This window comes from Populus alba, chromosome 6 (assembly GCF_005239225.2).
Source record: "Populus alba chromosome 6, ASM523922v2, whole genome shotgun sequence".
In the NCBI taxonomy this organism is placed as follows: domain Eukaryota; kingdom Viridiplantae; phylum Streptophyta; class Magnoliopsida; order Malpighiales; family Salicaceae; genus Populus; species Populus alba.
The window spans coordinates 20856003-20875125 of NC_133289.1; the positions used below are offsets into that span (position 1 = coordinate 20856003).

The following is a 19123-nucleotide window of genomic DNA, read 5'->3' on the forward strand; positions in this document are numbered from 1 at the left end:
CTAGTTTTAAAATATACAATTATGTAATTATTAAATACCAGCAATCTTTGCTAATTGATAAAATATTAGTGATTGACACTATTATATATACACGACTCTTTCAAAATTATTTTTATATTTAAAAATTATTTATATTATATTAAAATATGTGATCACTGTTCATTAGATGATTTGTATCATATACTTTAAAAGGAATACATTCATTATCTATAACTAATATTATATATTACTTGACACTGATAGAGAGAATATATAAAAAAGTAATAAATAACAATAAAATAAATTAAGAAAATTATGAGTCGCTTTCGTGTATGGTACCGAGGGGGGCTAGCTTTTGATGTTCTTAATTAATGATTAATAATTATTATTTTTTAGTATCATATATTCAAATTTATAAATCAAACTTCTATTGCAAAGTAAATTTAAAATTTTAGATAGATGATTTCCATAGATTAACGTATGATATTATTCTCATTTTAAGGTGATTTCAATTTGGGTTGTTTATTGTTTATTGGTATAATTGAGTCAGGTTTAAATTAATAATTCATGATATTTTATAAATTCAAAACACAATCTATTTAATTTTTATTTAAATTGATTTCGAGCAATTGAATATATCGGATTAGACTAAAAATTTTGTGAATATTATAAATATTCAAGAGCTAAATTTATATTATTAAAATTTTCATGGATTGTACTTAATTAAAATTAAGATTTGAGTTTAATAAATTAACAATAAAACAATGTAAAACACATACTAAATCATACTAAAACACATACTAAATCATATATTTTATCATCGTGATCACTGGAATTTGTTAATAAGAAATTGAATGCTGGATAATTTGATTTCTCAGTAGCAATAAAAGGGTTATTTCAAAGTAAAATATAAGATGAGTGTGTCAAAAATAAAATTTGCTAGAGAAAAATGCATGTTAAATGTAACAAATGTATTGATTGTTGAGATGTATTATATTTTGCATGAATTCTCTATGGAGAAATCATTTTTTTCGCTGTAAAAAGAGTAAAAAAAGAAAGAAAAATTATGGATCCAATAGAGTAGAGGTTATAGACAAAACTGGTCACAGAAGCCTAGATCCCTAGACTTATTGAATTTGTAGCCCTCCAACTTTGTAAACTTCTGTTCAGGTTGGTCTATAACCTACAATCAAACATCAAATTAATTTTTTTTTGAGAAAAATATAGCAGCATATGGATTTGAAAGAGAAGCAACAAAGGGATAGGTGTTGTGTTAAAATAAAAATGGAGAGAGAGAGAGAGATAGAGAGAGTTTACAATCAAAGTTTTGATTTTTTAAAAGGTTAGATTAACAGGATTATGATGGAGGTCTTTCCAAATCAAGTTGAGGTTTTGATTACAAAGATAATATAAAGAAATTGATAGTTTTAATTTGTTAAAAAATAGACAGAGTTGGTTGATGTTTAGGTTTAGGGTATACAAGTCGAGAAAGAAACAAGAGAATAACGAGAGAGAAAAAAATAAAAAGAGAACGAAAGAGAGTATTTATATCAAGAGGATTGATATATGGTATTTATCAGGTTTCAAAAATCTCAATCAGTTATTTGATTCGTGATATTTATTTTAAATATATTTGTTTACCTATCATATGTAATATCTATATTATTTATTTTTGACATGTTAGATCAAGTCAAATAATACAAATATTATAAATAAATCATTATTGTTGAACACTTTAACTCTCAATCAAACTATATGAAAAACTTATTCTATTAAGGTGGTGTTCGACATCATGATCCAAATGTATTTTTAAAATTTTTAAAAAATTATTTTAGTTTTAAATTAATTTTTTATGTGTTTGAATGATTTTAATATGTCAATGTGAAAAATAATTTTTTTTAAATAAAAAAATATTTTGAGAATAATAGATGGTGGCTATGCTGATTAAAATCATAATCCTTATATGAAGCAAGTACTTCTATATTATGTCCCTTAAATATTTCCGTTTATCTTTTTTTCCTTTTCAAATGAATACTGTTTTATTTTTATCTTTATGTATTTGCTCGATACTTGATAGGTATGATATATAAAGAAACGGTAAATAAAAAAAAAAAATGTTAGATTGTGAGCCACCAGATAATGATTTTAACGTGGGACCTAGTGGTGGGTTTCACTATTTTTTTTTATTATTTCTTCTTAAGTTTAGAACCACTTTCGTATATAATACCAAGGCACGTTAACATATCAACACTTTTCATGTTCTTGTTTAATACTCATTAACTATTATTTTTTATTATCATGGTAAAAAATTTATTTTTTTCAATTTATAAAGTAAAATTTATTTATATAATTTATAAAGTAAAAATATTGCAAGGCTCGTATTCGTATGACTAGTATGATACCTACACTATTTAGTTAACTATTCATTCATTATTTTTTTAAAAAAAATTTATGTTTGCATTATCTTTATTTTCTTAGGAAGATTAGTCTTTCATTTTATTATCTAATTAGTGTTAATATTTTTTTTTGTATTTATCATGCTGTATATTTTTAATTTATTTTATTAAGCATAAATAACATCTTTTTATTTTCCAAATAAAAAAAATTATGATACAAAAAATGCATCTATAATACAAATTTTTTTTTTTTCATATTAGCTAGATGATTGGACTTTTCATAAAAAAAGATTGTGCTCTCTCATAAATTAAAAAGACTATAACGAAGAAGGAAAGATTATTAATGGCTAAGAAAAATAAAGCTCTGGCTAAATAAAAAAATATTTATACCTTAGAGCCATGACAGAGGCCACGTTGGGAAGACTTACTTGATTCGACCATAGCATCATTGTTTTTGAATTTTTTGTTATAAAAAAAGTGTTGTTTTCTTAAATATATTTTTTCTCGCACCCACCGAGTCTCCTGGAATACAGCCGATCACCTCCCACAAAATTTGCTTTGAAACTCGTGTGGCTGGGTCACCGCAATAATTTAAGGCCTGTTTATTTCTATATTTTAAATTCAAAAATATTTAATTTTTTATTATTTTTAAATTAATATATTTTTAGTGTTTTCAAATTATTATAATGTACTAATGTTAAAAATAATTTTAAAAAAATAAAAAAATATTATTAACATACATTTTAGTACGAAAAGTTATTTGAAATGCAATCGCAACAACATTACCAAACAAGCTCTTAATGATTAGTTTGTTTTTTGTATTGTAAAAATATTTTAAAAAATTATTTATTTATTTGCTTTAAATTTGTATGTTTTGATCATTTTGAAGTGCTGGTATCAAAAATAATTTTTAAAAAATAAAAAATATTATTTTAATATATTTTTAAATGAAAAATACTTTAAAAAACTTCTGCAGCCAGTATTATAAATAAGTTAAATTGATCTTAACTAAGTTTAATAATATTATTAAAAAAAATAATTCCTGCAGCAGCAACGTGCTGGGAATTGACTAGCATAACTAGGCAACAAAAGGGATCCAATTTCTTCCATGTTAACGCAGTAAAAAGTAAAAACAGCTGTGGAGAAAGTGCATGGACTGCAAGAGGACTGTAACCCCACTAACATGGCAGCAGTCTGTTTATAAATAGAAAGACAAGGCCACCTACGCATCATCGTTTTTCATCGGTTCTTCTTCTTCTTCTTCTTCTGGGAGGTGGGGTTTCTGTGTTGAAAGTGGAACAAGAAACGTCAAATCCAAGGAGCAATGGGAGGTTATGATGACTTATCTTGATCTTTCTGTTTGTTATATGGCGCATATCCATGTGGTATATTCCTCTGTTCATGAACAATACTTTCATTTCTTTTTTCTTTTTGTGTGTATTTTGATGTTTTGAATCGGGTCATAGATGTGCTGCTACAAATTACTGAAGATCTAGAAAACATGATTATTTTACAAGCAAACAACTTTGAATATAGTAAGTAAGTAGATAATTAAAAAAAATAAAATTGGTGCAGGACTCTTGAATGCTTTACTGTCTTCGAGCAACTCGTGTGATTTGTAATGGTGGTCGAAATCAAGCTTTCATTACATCATTTGATGTGTCTCGATATCTTTTTTAATTTTAGATGATGCGTGTATAATAGTAAGGCATGGTTTGATGTCAATTGATTTTTTTCTTTTTTTATTCAAATTGTGTGCTGGCTATGCAAAAAACTATATTAGCCATTCATTTTTTTTCTTTTGATTAACACATTTTTCTCTTGATTGCAATTATTTTATTTATATCAATTGTTTATAATTGATTTTTATTTTATTTTTTTCATGGTTGTTTGATTTTGTTATTTTTTTTAAAATCAAATTTTGTTTTTATTCTTTTAATTGCTATTTTTTTTCAATCATTTTGTTGATTTATTTGTTTTTCTTCAATTCCATCATTGAGAATTTCTTTTCATTGAATTTTGTGCAAGTTCTTTTAATTGCTATTTTAATCATTTTCTTAATTGATTTGCTTTTTTTTTTAATTCAATTCCTAAACATTTAATTTCATTTAAAATTTCCTTTAACATTTAATTTCAGTTGGTTTTTATATTGAATTTAGTCATAATTCTTTTAATTGCTATTTTTTTTTTTGCATTGTTTTTTTTATTGACTCTTTTGTTCTCATTTTCATCCCTCAATATTTGTTTGGTTAAGAATCTTATTTCTTTACTTTTTCAAGTTTGTGTTAGTTTCATAACTAGAGTTATATATCTAAAAAATTAATCCGAGTTGATTTTTTATTTTTTTTTTAAGTATTTTTTGAATATTTTTTTTGCTTTACTATTAATGAGATTATCCTAATTTCATGTACTAAGTCACGTGTTTTATTTGTTTATAAAAGTTGGCTGTTAAGTTTACTCAAGCTTTTTTTTTAATTTTTTTTTAAATGTATTTTTATTATATCAGCTGAATAACACTTAGGATAAACTCTAATTATAAAATGAAGTGAAAGAAAGAAAACAATGATTAGTTCATGTGTGTGTTTGTACGTGTGTGTATATATAAAGAAGTACTATGTTCATTTTATTATTTTTAAAAATCTATTTTGATAGAATACTTTACCCTTAATTTAATTTAATATGTAGGTCAAGATACCACCTTAACACATGCACCTTAAAGCAAGTAAAATTTCGAGGCATCTCTCGTCAATGGTTAAAGTAGGCATCCGAATAAATGTTTCTTCTTCTTCTTCTTCCTTTAAAAGAGTCATGACTTTCACTAGCAAAATAAAAATAAAAAAATCATGGCCTTGATTGATCATATTGTTCGGAAAAAAACAGTGTAAATTATGTTTTATAAAAAAATTTAATTTTTTTTTATATTTTAGATTGTCTGATACGCTGATTTCAAAAATAATTTTTTAAAAATAAAAAAAATATTATCTTAATGTATTTTAATATAAAAAATATTTTGAAAAATAATTATAACCACACTCCCAATCATATTAATTTTTATAACTTTTATTTTTTCATAACTCTTTCAAATTTAGATACGAGCAAAGATTATATCTGCTTACTTGGCACAATATCAGATAATTCAGTTTAACATCCATGAGAATATGTTTTAATCTTCAGATAGGATTAACTTGTAAAAAATAAAATAAAAAAAATATCATCCCATGATGAATCCATACCACATCAAAGGTGAGAAAAAAGGAAATTGCTCATGCCTCTCTAGTGTTCCTGTGACTCACTGACAAAGTCGGATCAATAAAAACTTTTTTTTTTTTATCAAAAATAATATTATAATTTTTTTTAAAAAATCTAAAATTTAGATCGATCCGAATTTCTCTAAGACTTGAGCCTGGTCGCTTCTAGATTTGGTTTTGTAACTAATTAACTAAGGTTTCTGTTCTCTATTTCTAGCTCGTGATCTCTATCCACGCCTCCTCGCAAATCTTATTACTGTAAACAAGTGTCCATGGTGCAGTGCATCTTCATTCTAGCCTCGCTATTAGCTAACTGAAATCCAGCACATAAACCCAGACCCGAGAATAGAGATAAAGAAAAACTCAAAAGACAATAAAAACATTAAAATTATCAAACAACAGTAACAAGCCTCTATAAATTAAGAAAATCAAGAGGCTCTCTTCGCTCTCCTCCACCACTCGCTGACACCCCAGACAAAAAAGTCTCTTCCTTTCACTTCAAAGAAAGGAGGAGAGGAAAAAAAACAGAGTGAAACACAGTCCTCCGATCCTCTCTACAATGGCAGAGACGAAGAGGTACATTACAAAAGAAGAGCTTGAAAAACACAATACAGCAGGAGATCTATGGATCTCTATACAGGGCAAGATCTACAATGTCACTTACTGGGCTAATGACCACCCTGGAGGCCAGCTTCCATTGTTGAGTCTTGCAGGCCAAGATGTCACTGATGCGTTTGTTGCTTACCATCCAGGGACTGCGTGGAAATACCTTGACAAATTCTTTACTGGGTTTTATCTCAAAGACTACACTGTTAGTGAGGTATCGGAAGATTTTAGAAAACTCGCTGCCGAGTTCTCAAAATCGGGTCTTTTTGAGAAAAAAGGACATGTGGTGTTTGTTACTCTTTGTGTAATTGTAATGATGTTTGGTCTCAGTGTTTATGGTGTTTTGTGCTCTGATAGTAGATCGGTTCGTTTAGTTTGTGGTGCGTTAATGGGGCTTATGTGGATACAAAGTGGGTGGATTGGGCATGATTCCGGTCATTATCAGGTTATGAGTAGCCGTGGATTCAATTGTCTCGTGCAGATCTTAAGTGGGAATTGCCTTGCAGGGGTTGGTATTGGATGGTGGAAGTGTAACCATAATGCACATCACATTGCTTGTAATAGTCTTGATTATGATCCAGATCTGCAGCACATGCCTTTTTTCGCGGTATCTTCTAAGTTTTTCAGTTCAATTACTTCTTGTTTTTATGATAGGAAGTTGAATTTCGATTCTGCTTCTAGGTTCTTGGTTAGTTATCAACATTGGACATTTTATCCTGTAATGTGTTTGGCGAGGATTAATTTGTTCGCGCAGTCTTTCTTGATTTTGTTATCTAAGAAGAAATTGGCGACTAACAGGGGCCTGGAGTTTTTGGGTTTAGTTGTGTTCTGGATTTGGTATCCTCTGCTTGTTTCCTGCCTGCCCAGTTGGGGGGAGAGAATCATGTTTGTTGTTGCCAGTTTTAGTGTTACTGGGATTCAGCATGTTCAGTTCTGTCTGAATCATTTCTCATCAAGTGTTTATGTTGGTCCGCCTAGTGGGAACAATTGGTTTGAGAAACAAACTGAGGGAACATTGAATATATCATGCTCGCCTTGGATGGATTGGTTTCATGGTGGATTGCAATTTCAGGTTGAGCACCATCTCTTTCCCCGCTTGCCTCGATGCCAACTTAGAAGAGTCTCACCGTTCATCAGGGAGCTTTGTAAGAAGCACAATTTGCCATACAATATGGTATCATTCTGGAAGGCCAATGCAATGACCTTGCAGACTCTCCGGACTGCAGCCTTGCAAGCTAGGGATCTTACCAATCCTGTTCCAAAGAATTTGGTGTGGGAAGCTGTTAATACTCATGGATGAGATAGGGGGCCTCGTGAAGCTTTATGGAGTCTTGGCATGGCTGTTATTTCTACCTATTTGAGATTCTGATCTGATTTGGGTATTGATAGCTTCATTCGATTGATGTCCGAGGGTGGTTATCCTTGGTTTCAGTGGAAGAATAATTTATCTGTCACTCCTTGAAGGCTTGAACTGGTTTTTATTATTTAAGCTGCATGTTTATTTAGTTTTGGATTAGGAGAAAATCATTCATAATCTTCACTGCAGGCTGAAGTAGTTCTCTCTTGTTTCTGCTCAGCATCGCAGCTAAAGGATTAGTAGAATGTGGAGCGCTATCTTCTCATTTAGTCTTGCTTTTAGTAGCCTTCTGTGTGTTTTTTTTTGTATTTTTTTATTTAAAGTCTTTATTGGCTTCAACTCCCGTCAAGTTTTGGCTTGTTTAGAACTTCATTATTGTCAGAACCAATAGTAAGTAATTTGTTCATTGCCAAAGTTTAACTTTGAAGATGAGCCTTTCTTTCTTGTCTACCGAAATTGCCTCCTCACTCTCCCATTCCTCATTTCCTGTTTTATTGCTGTTGATTTTTATTGTTTTAACATATTAAATGCTCTACTTTTACGGATAGAGGGCGTGGTTGGGCAAAGTCGATAATCATTTTAGACTGAAAATATCTTCTGCCAATCTGTTTTTGTTCCTTCCTTGGTGATCACATTTTAATTAATTTTTGCCTTCCTATTCTGTTTTCCAAAATCAATTTGTTGCCGAGGTCCTCCCGTTTCTTCAATCTTTCGTTTGTGGAAGCATCAATATTTGTCTTTTATTGTTGGATTTGTTTTTAGTTCTGTCGAATTCTGGATAGCTGATAGAAGCATACTAGCTCATCTCCTCCCTGCCTTTGCTTTCATTTCTTGATAATATGGTAAAGGCAGCTAATATACTGCAGTTTGGTTGTCAATGGAGAATGAACTGGAATTTGGGAAGAAGCCAAAAAATGAGTGGTGGTTCCATGGGGAGCTCGTATCTGGGACCACCCAGGAGCCATGCGGATGGTTTTTTGTCTTGAAAATCAAGATGCTGGCTTTGTTCTTTTTACAGCTGTGGTTGAAGGGCTTTGAGATGGATCTAGGAATCAGTCTGAAACCTCACTCAATCACAGCTGTGTATTTGCACACAGATGGAGATTAAAGCCCATGTTCCTCTAGTGCCCTCTTACCACTAGAGTAGGAATTTCTCCCAGTTAATGGTACTAAAGAAAAACAAGACGACTATGGAAACTTCACACTGCTCATACGAGCAGTCCGCTGGCCCAGCATCAGCAGCATGCATTCACTTGATCAATTACCTCTTGGATTGTTATTCCATCGAGCAACATTAAACCCTATGTTATTAATTGTTCGAGAAAAACATCCTAAAATGAAAGGTACGAAAGTTCTATTTGAAAAAAAACACAGAGAGGAAAACAAAACGGTAGTGTCAGTGTCAACTTTCAACAGCTCTTGGATAAGGATCGGGGAGTTCATGGGTGTCAATTCTTTAATCTGGAAAGACAATCGTTGGCAATGGCTGGTGAGCTATGGCTTCATTCTGCCGTTAGGATTACATCGTTTTTTTTAACCCGCGAGAGGGCCTTTCTTCCCTGTTACATCATGAGGATGTGGTTGGAGTCTGATCTTAGACTCTCTACCCCTGTTTATATCGAATTTAGTTTCCTCTTGCAGCTTTCAGGTCTTAGGCTCCTTTTTCTACCATCAAAGAAAGCAATAAACATTTTTTTTAGAGTGCCCAGAATTAGAATTAAGATAACAATGTTAATGACAAGGCACATCTTTGATTTAAAAAGCTTATAATTCAATCACTTTTCACCTCAACTTCCTATAGATCGATTTATCTCTCCTCGCTTTGCACAAATCCTGCCAGAACACAGCATTGTGTTCACGGTGGCAGGTCCATCGTCAACAAGCTGACATTTGACAACCATGCTAGCATATCTCTGCTAATGTGGCATTTGATTGGCCAACAAGGGCCTAGTTAGAAATATTTCCTTCCCGTTTCAGCCACCAACTACACACATGCATGCATAGTCTCTACTCCCATTAACCCGAACTGTTTGTTCTTAACAAGAGTCGTGTTTTTAACTAGTTATGCTAAAAAATAAAAATAAAAATGACGAGAAAGGAATAAAAATTAAGATCATAGCAATTAAGATAGGACTTACGAGCAGTTCAATCCCATTTTATGGGTAACACTATATTTGTTTTCCACGATGGTCTAAATTTCAAATTGATGGGTTAGTTGGAGATAACCTTCGTTCAAGATTTTGAACACAAATAGACTAGTACTTCCAAGAAAACTAACAAACAAGATCAAATTCAAGATAACCCAAACACCAATTTCATTTTCCTTTTCAAAATACAAAAACTGTATTTAAGAACACCCCACGTCCCTCAATGACACAACCTTTGTAAACATAGCATTGTATACGGCAGTTAAACCCTAGCCCCCCTCCCCCTCCCCCTCTATCGACATTCTCTTCCTTCTTTTTCTCCTTCTCACCAGGTAACCTCTCTCTCAATTCAAGCAACCGGGATACCAGCAATATTACAGATTTTAACAACGATGAAAAGGCCTGCCTGTGCTGCTTGTAAGAACCAGCGTAGGAAATGCGATGAAGATTGTTTTGTTGCTCCTTACTTTCCGGCTGAGAAAACAAGAGATTTTGAGGCTGTCCATAAACTTTTTGGGTTACATAATATTGTCAACCTCCTCCAGAATCTACCCCTTGAGAAAAGATCCGACGCCGTTATTTCGATGGTTTATGAAGCCAACGCTCGAGTTAGAGATCCTGTTACTGGCTGTACTCGTATCCTTTCAGAGTTAACGCAGAGGCTTAACGCTCTCAAGGCGGAGCTTAACCTTGTTCAAAATAAAAATGCTTTCTATCGTACGCTAAAACAGCAGCAACCTGGACAGCAAAATATGGTCCATAATGCAGGCTTTGTGGACTTCCTTCGAGAAAACAAGAATGTTAAATTGCTCCCATCTCCGAATCAAGATCTCAAATTCTTGCATGAGAATTTTGAGAACCCTCAACAACTTCAAGAATCCAGTTCCGCTCAAAATCAAATTGCGTATTATCATACCCTAAAACAGAAGCAACTTGGACAGCAAAATATGGTTCATAATGCAGGTTGTGTGGACTTCCTTCAAGAACACAGTAATGCTAATCTGCTCCCATCTCCGAATCAAGATTTCACCTTCTTACATGAGAATCTTGAGAACCCTCAACAACTTCAAGACTCCAGTTCTGCTCAAAATCAAATTGCTCACTATCGTGCCCTAAAACAACACCAACCTGGACAGCAAAATATGGTTCATAATGCAGGTTTCGTGGACTTCCTTCAAGAAAACGATAATGTTAAATTGCTCCCATCTCCGAGTCAAGATTTCAACTACTTGCATGAGAATTTTGAGAACCCTCAACAACTTCAAGAATCCAGTTTCTGTTGCAAGAAGACTGATTGCTGGAATTGATTTCAAAATAAAGAGCAGAGAGTTAAATTCAGTGCAGCGTTTTATTACATAGGGTGAGTTTCTCACTGCATTATTTACTGTTCATCCTCAGGGATATATTATCTAAAATTTTATATTTTTTGATTTTTTTTTTAAAAAAAAATTTGCACTATTTAATTCTAATTAAAAAATAATTGATTTTGAATTCTTAAGAAAGGGTGAAATTAAAAGAGAAAAGATTGAAATAAAAAAAACACAGTAAATATAAGTGGCGTGCCATAAATTTCAAAAAAGATACACTTTGATCTTCCAACTTAAACAATCACACAAATTATACAATTTCAGTCCCTTTGAAATTTTTTCAATTTCATTTTGGTTTTAAAAAAATTTATTTTTATTATTTTTTTATCCCTGATTTAAGAGAAGATAAATTTGTAGATTCTGACGGTAGAGAGAGAGAAACATATCGTTAACACCGATTTAAGACAACAACATGGATGATATTTGTGTCAAATTATTCAATTTGAAGATGGGAGTTCTTATTAGGTATTTTTTTAAACTTAAAAATTCGTGAAAAAACAATTTTGAGCTTGTGTTGATTTTTGGTTTCGGGTTGAATTTTTTTTTTGGATTTTTTTAAGGTCATGGATAGGTTTATTATGATTTCTAAGGTGTTTTATAAGGATTTTGGGTAAAAACAATGGGTTGAAAATGGATTTTGGGATTAAAAGAATTGAAACCCTGATTTTTCGATCACCACAGCTGCCAAAATCTAGGTAAAATAGATGATAGGTCGTTTGGTTATTTTTTTCAAGAAAATAGGGTAGATGACATGTATGTGTAGTTAAAAAAATAGGCTTAAACATGCGGACCTTAATAAAATGGGCCAAGCGAGTTGGTGTGGCTTGCCAAACCCAACAGTACCTAACCCTTGTTTTTCTTGATTTTTTAATTTTGATTAATGATTTATTTATTTAAAACTTAATTATATTTACATTAATACTCATTTTCTCTTTTATTTTGTTTAAATAGGTTCTTTTTAAATGATGATGATTTTTTGTTATGTATTTAATTTTCAAAGAGGGTTTTTTTATTCATCTTTGATTTTTTTTATGTTTTGTATAGATGAATTATATTTTCAGATGAAATTTCTAATATGTGTAGCTTGCATATTTTTTTTTTTTATTCAATCAATTTAATATGTTTATCTATTTTTTTTATCGTTTGATTAAATAAAAAATATTTTAATAAACAAAAATCAGCAAACATGATTGAGTAAATCTCTCATCTTGAGAGATTAAATATTTTTATCAACATCTATCTCTCGGTTTTTCAAGTTTTATTTTTTAGGTGTTATTAATGATTATTTATTTATTTATTAGCACACATAGTTCTCGGTTTATTTGATTATATATGTGCATAAATTATTTGATTTGAATGTGTTGAAAAAACATGCATATATATTTTTTATGAAAAATAAAAATATTTGACTCGCGGTGGAGTGCAAGTCATGTAATTAGCTTATAACTATGTTTTGTTATCTTTCTTTATAAGAACAAAAACATATGTTCTTATAATTAATAATTCATTCTCTCATTTATTATAACCTCTTACTAAAAGTGACTAGTTTTATAACTTGAGGGTCCATAAATCCCATTAAAAGGAATTATTTTGCATATGTTAGGCTTTCTGCCATCCACTATTAAAAAAATATTGATAATTATTTATTATCCAAATACTTAAAAACCACATTCTTGAACATATATAAATTTTGAAACATCATAAAAAGTGACTAACTTTATAATTTAAGGGTCCCTAAACCCCATCAAAAAAGACTGTTTTGTAGGTGTTATATCTTCTACAATTAACTTCGTGAACTTTAGAAAATAAAATATTGACATGAACATGTAATTACTCACTATCCAAATACTTAAAAAACTTTATTTTTTAGCATATTAGATTTTAATATATTGTCGGTATAACTATGGATTTAACTTTGATACAGATTTCTTTCTCATTTGGAAGTTGTTTCATGAAGTGAATTGTAGTTAATATCTAAACATAACAAAAGTACTTAAGGTATTCATTGTAGTATAGGCTGCATTCGATGATTTTGGTTTTTCTTTCTCTGTACAGGTGAAAGAAATCAAGTAATGGCTTTGAATGGTTGTTGGGTTCATCAATTTCACAGCTGAAAGAACTGCTAGCCATTTAAAAGATCATGGTGGACCTTCCCTGTGAATAAAGCCACCACCTCCCACTTTTCCATTTCTACTGGGAGCCACATCAAGTCTGGAGTTTGGACCCCCGTTGCCAGCCCATCGATGCACGGAAAATTTGGCTCCTCATGAATAAGCATTCAAGCAAGTAGGTAAAAACCATGTGATTTCGTGGCCTTTTCTTTTTGTATTCGTCTTGCATTCATGGTCGCAAGTTGATATCGTCGTCCCAGGTTTTCTCACGTCAGCTCCTGGTTTTGTTGCGTTGTGTTGCTGTTCACGACCACTCTACAGCTCATTCAAGCCTGTTTTTTCCTCTCAAAATTAGATACCAAACCGACTCTTTTGGGTAGTCCATACGCGTCAATAACATTGCTTTTGACATTTCAAATTTGGACAAAAGTGTCAATCTTTTGAGCAATGGTTCTTCATACCAGTATATCGTCCAAGGATGATAGCATCAGCATCAACCAAAATCCTGTTCCCCAGGACTAGCAAGCAAACAGACATGAACATCTTAGAGTGACCATGTCTTTAGATTTTTCTACTGTGAGGATATATCACCCTTTGTTTTTTTGCCTCAGGAACAACTCACCATTCTGTGTCCCCCAACAACAATCAGTACTGTCTGTGCCAATAGTTTCAACCCTCAGGTGTTCAAATGTCAAGCAGCTTAATAGTAACCGAGAATTACAAGATCCCAATCGCCTAAATTTTCTGCTGGCATTTAATTTTCTAACAAGAAATACTCTTTGGTTAGTGCTTGAAGTCATTCATTCAAAGAATCAGAACTCGAGAATTTCTCAATCTATTATGCATATATGCTACTATAGTTTCCATAAATCAAAACATGCTACCATGAAAAATAGATTCATTCATATGCTATATTGTTTTTACAGAATTGCAAATGGCCCAGGCTTACGATCTCAAATCCCAGCTCCCTTATGATGTCAAACTGCTAAAAGTGCACACTTTCTGCTAATTATGAACTTAATTAGGCAAACATAACAGCTGCCACCTCTCTTTTATAAACTAATCAACTCCCACTGGTGAAATTGAGGGTGCTTTCTGACAGAGAAGGAGATGAATCAGAAGACAGATCATTCATAATAGAACTCCGGTCAACTAATTGTCTTCCACCCTTGGTCCTAATATCTTCAATCATCATATGCACCATGCTCATCTTTGGACGGTCTCTTGGAAATGGAGCCAAGCAAAGCAAAGCCACTTGCATAAGACCTACCATTTCCTCCTCCATTTCCTTATACCTCAACAACTCAAAATCAAACACCTCCCAAGTCCACTCTTCTCTTGCCACTCTTTGAACCCACTTCACTAAACTTGTTTCTCCCTCTCCATTTGGCATTTTTCCTGTCAATATCTCAAGCAAAATCACCCCAAAGCTATATACATCACATTTTTGTGTAAACCTTCTCTGGCTGACATTATTCTGGTTGCTAGGCATTAGTTCTGGAGCCTTGTAGCCATTGTTTGAGATAGATGCGGCATGCAGGAGTTGGTGGAGACCAATGTCAGAAACACAAGCATTTCCCAAGTGATCAACTACGATGTTTGATGATGTTAGGTTCCCATGGAAATGCTTGGCTTTGTTGTAGCCATGCAGAAATGCAAGGCCAAGTGCAGAACCTGATGCTAGTTTTAACCTTGTTGTCCAGTCCAATGGAGTCCTCCCTGGTCCTCTGTTCCCTATTATTTATTACAAAGCAATTTTAGAACAAAACATATCATAAAAGACAATCACTTCGACTAATCATTAGTACAATCCAATCAAGGAAAGAAGCACAAACCATGCAAGAGAGAGTGTAAGCTTCCATTTGGTAGAAAATCATAGACCAAAAGCAACTCCTCATTAGAATCAAAATAAGCTCTTAGGCTCACAATGTTAGAATGCCTTAGCCCTCCAATTATCCTCAACCAGCTATCAACCTCCTTTCTCTTTCTCATCTCTCTCACCCTCTTAACAACCATCATATCACCGCCATCCACCACCACCTTATAAGTGGTCCCCGCAGATCCTTTTCCTAACAACTCAGCTGATGACTTCAACAAATCATCCACATCACCAAAACCCTTGCACCCATCAAACACCACCATCACCTCGTCACGCCCACCACCACCACCACCACCGTAAAATCCACCCATTGAATTGAGGGAACCTGCTGGCCTAACTTTCCTTTTAATTCTCTCCTGGGCCTCACTGTTTCGTCTTTTTTTACAGTAACAGCAGCACGTGATGGTCACGAGCGCTGCCAAAATGGCAACCGCGTCGACAGTGATGATCAGAAACACCACCCAGTCACTCACTCCCTTCTTATTTTTATTCTTCATTCCTACATCACCTGGTTTTGCTGGCTCACTCTCCACTCTCCGATGAAAACAATCCAACGCCAGCGGTTTACCACAAAGATTCTTATTTCCGGAAAAAGAACTCACCGGGAAACGTGAAAATATCGCCGGAATCTCGCCGGAGAGAAAATTATTGGAAACATTGAATTCTAGGATTGACCCAGATGGGAAAAGGCTGAAAGGTCCAATTTTCCCAGTGAAGGAGTTGAAATCGAGACGAAGAGTTAGTAGCCGAGGCATCTGAGCCAACTCGGGAAATGGAATCTCGCCATAAAAGTAATTATAGGAAAGGTCGAGCCTCCGGAGACGCTGAAGGGAGTGGATTCCAGAGGGGAAGTTTCCGGAAAGGCGGTTGTGAGAGAGGTAAAGAAGCTTGAGGTTTTTCAAATAAGAAAAGTTCAAATCGAAAGCAGAGGAGAGGTGGTTTTGTTTTAAGCTTAAGAGTCTGAGTTGAGTGAGTTGACTCAGAGCGTCGATCGAGCCAGTAAGATTCAAGTTCTCAAGTACCAGTTTCGTGACTCGGTGAGTTGTGGGATGGCATGTGACACCAAGCCAGGAATCAATGCACGGGTTAGTTGAGTTGACCCAGTTGGATAACGCGTTTGATGAGTCTAACAAGGAGGATTTGAAAGAGAGTAATGTAATAAAATCCGGGTTCGATAAAGAACTAGAGAAGATGCAAGAGAAGATGAAGAAGATCGAAAGAAAGTTTTGTTTGGACAACATTTTCTTTCTGGTCTGGTTTTCTCGAGAAAACAAACAGGAAAATATAAGGTTGTGGTAAAATGGGATGAGTGATGATAAGTAGCCGTTGGATTTCTGAGGGAGGGAGAGAGAAAGGCCATGTTTGGACCACGGGCATATTTAATCCGCGTTTACGTGTTAGATAGGGGAGCGTGGGGTACGGGTTGATTTAAAACTAAAAACACGAATCTTGTTTGTTTTTTAATTTCGAAAGCATTTTTAAATAATTTTAAAAAACTTATTTTTTATTTTAAATTAATATTTTTTTTTATTTTTAGATAATTTTAATATATTAATTTCATAAATAATTTTTTAAAATAAAAAATTATTTTGATATATTTCCGAATAAAAAATATTTTGAAAAAAAATCATAATTACACTCCCAAATATCTTTTTAATTTGTGCGTCTTCCATCACATAATTAAACATGTTCATAAAAAATATAAAAAAAAAATTTATTAATAACTAGAAGAGTTTTGCAATGCTACAAACTCAGGCAAGAAAAATAAAATTTTAAGAGTTAACTTGTTATGAATTAATTTATTTAATAGGTTTAAAAAAAATCTAAATAACTTTTTTTATATAAAAAAAAAGTTAATATTAAATGATAAAATTTTTAAAAATAATAAGACAAAAAAATAAAAAAAAATATTGAACCAGATAAACTTTTCAAACCAGTAATATGGAATATTATATTAAAAATACATTGTTTAGAAAAGCAGTGAAATTCAGTTCTCAACAAATCTAATATTAAATGATGAATTATCACTATTATTATTATAACAATTAATATTTTTATTTTTATTATTATCATTACTAATATTATCATTATCATTACAACTATAATTATTATTATTATTATCAATAAGTAATATCACTAATTATTATTAATGTTATTATCATAATCATTATCATTATCACTATTATTGTTGTTGTTATTATGACTACTACTATTATTTTTTATATTATTATTATAATTATTATCACCACCTATATAACAATTATTGTTATTATTATTGTCATTGTTGTTATTATTATTATTGTTATAGCAACAACAACAACTATTATTATTATTAATACTACTATTATTACTATCACAGTCACAATCAAGATAACTAGTACTGTTATTATTTTCATTATTATCACAGTTATTACTACCATCACCAAAATTATTGATATCATAACCACTACAACCATTATAATAAATTACTATTATTATAATTACCATTAGAACAATAATTAATTTACTATTATTACAATTACTATTACTTCCACTACTAATATCATTACAACTGCTTTTACTACCACCACCACTATTACTACTACTGCTATCACTACTTATCATCGTCACTATTATAAATATTATTATCATTATTATAATTATTGTCATTGTCATAATAAATTAATATTATTACAACTATCATTAACATTATAATCAATATTGGCAATCAAAAACTATAAAAAATTTAACAAAAGAGCCAAAAGAAAAAATAAGAAATCAAAATTAGAATGATCGAATAAAAAAAATCATATACATAAATTAAAATTGAAGGACTAAATTATAAAGAAATAAAATTCTAACAAAAGAGAAAATGACCAAAATCAAAAATCAAAACTAAAAGGATGGATTCTAAAACAACAACGAAAAATAAGGATGAATTTAGGAGGATTGAAACTATAAAAGAAATAAAAATAAAATAAAATAATAAAGACTAAAATTAAAAACAAACATATGAGAAATAATAATTGAATGAAAAAATTAAAACAAAACAAAACAAAACTTCAATCAAAAGTATAAGGATGAAATAAGAAACTTAAAGAATGAAGACTGGAATTGAAAAACAAAAAAACAAAGAGGATAATCGAAAGATATGGGCGTCACTCATTTGGTGGTGTGTGTAGAATATATATCAACAACTTTTTGATTTAAAAAAATAAAAATAAAATGTGAAAATTCCAAAACATCCCCCGTGAACCTTTTAATTACATAAAATACACATGTGAATATACCAAAATACCCTAAAAGAAAAGGTTTTTTTTTGTTTTTTCTAAGGTTAAAAACATTCTTTTACTGCAGATGAAAAGTGAAAAAACCTGAAATACCTTTGTCTAGCGGTTCAATATTTTTTTGATCTTGGGAGCAAAGAAGTGTTTTTAATATTAAGAAACTTGTGAAAAGTTAAAAAAACATTTGATCAATAGTTTTAAATTTTGTTGACTCTATGGATAAAAGAATATTTTTACTATGTTAAAAAAAAACAAAAAAAAACACATACACCACTAAACAATCTTTTAAAGACCACTAAGTTAGAGGGAAAAAAAACCCAGCTCAAAGACTTAAATTTTCTCCACTCAAAGGTAATTTTATTATAGCAATCCACAATAATCTATGTATAGAGCTATAGTGAAACCCACATGCGTTTTAATCTTTCTCTTAGTAAAGGATGAAACTATATTTTAGTCATTAAAATTTTAAAATAATTCATTTTAGTCATTACACATTAAACTTTCGCAATGTTGATCTTATATTTGTTGTGTTGTTTTTTCAATCTCATGGATATGATATGATTTCCTAATTAAAAATATTTAAAAAATAATTCATGGTTATTATTTGAGAATGATCAAATCTGAGAATGATCTGAAACAATAGAGTCGAAGCTAGTAGCCCGTGTTAACAGAGCCAAGCTAGCTTTTGTCTAACAAATTCCAAATATAATGCCTTTCGACAAGACCTAAATCTCAGGATCATCAAACAAGGCATCTGGCGAGGTCTT

General features: G+C 31.6%; 2 protein-coding genes across 2 annotated transcripts; one reads left to right on the plus strand and one right to left on the minus strand.

Annotated features, from left to right (window-relative positions):
- Positions 1 to 5876: 5876 nt before the first annotated feature.
- On the plus strand, positions 5877 to 8036 carry LOC118030785 (acyl-lipid (9-3)-desaturase). Its single transcript, XM_035035047.2, has one exon. The coding sequence runs from the start codon at positions 6183 to 6185 to the stop codon at positions 7527 to 7529; it is 1347 nt and encodes a 448-aa protein (XP_034890938.1). The 5' UTR covers positions 5877 to 6182; the 3' UTR covers positions 7530 to 8036.
- Positions 8037 to 14037: 6001 nt separating this feature from the next.
- LOC118030786 (probable leucine-rich repeat receptor-like protein kinase At1g68400) lies at positions 14038 to 16452 on the minus strand. The gene is made up of 2 exons (XM_035035049.2): positions 15047 to 16452; positions 14038 to 14945 (listed from the first exon to the last, which is right to left on the minus strand). Exons 1-2 carry the CDS (start codon positions 16329 to 16331, stop codon positions 14275 to 14277), a joined length of 1956 nt encoding a protein of 651 aa, XP_034890940.1. The 5' UTR covers positions 16332 to 16452; the 3' UTR covers positions 14038 to 14274.
- Positions 16453 to 19123: the final 2671 nt, after the last annotated feature.

Excerpts from the sequence above, each read along its gene's own strand:
- LOC118030785 (XM_035035047.2), top strand. The coding sequence starts at position 6,183 with ATGGCAGAGACGAAGAGGTACATTACAAAAGAAGAGCTTGAAAAACAC.
- LOC118030786 (XM_035035049.2), bottom strand. The coding sequence starts at position 16,331 with ATGTTGTCCAAACAAAACTTTCTTTCGATCTTCTTCATCTTCTCTTGC. Across the intron at positions 14,946-15,046 it reads CTTACACTCTCTCTTGCATG|GGAACAGAGGACCAGGGAGG; the intron begins GTTTGTGCTTCT and ends AATAAATAATAG.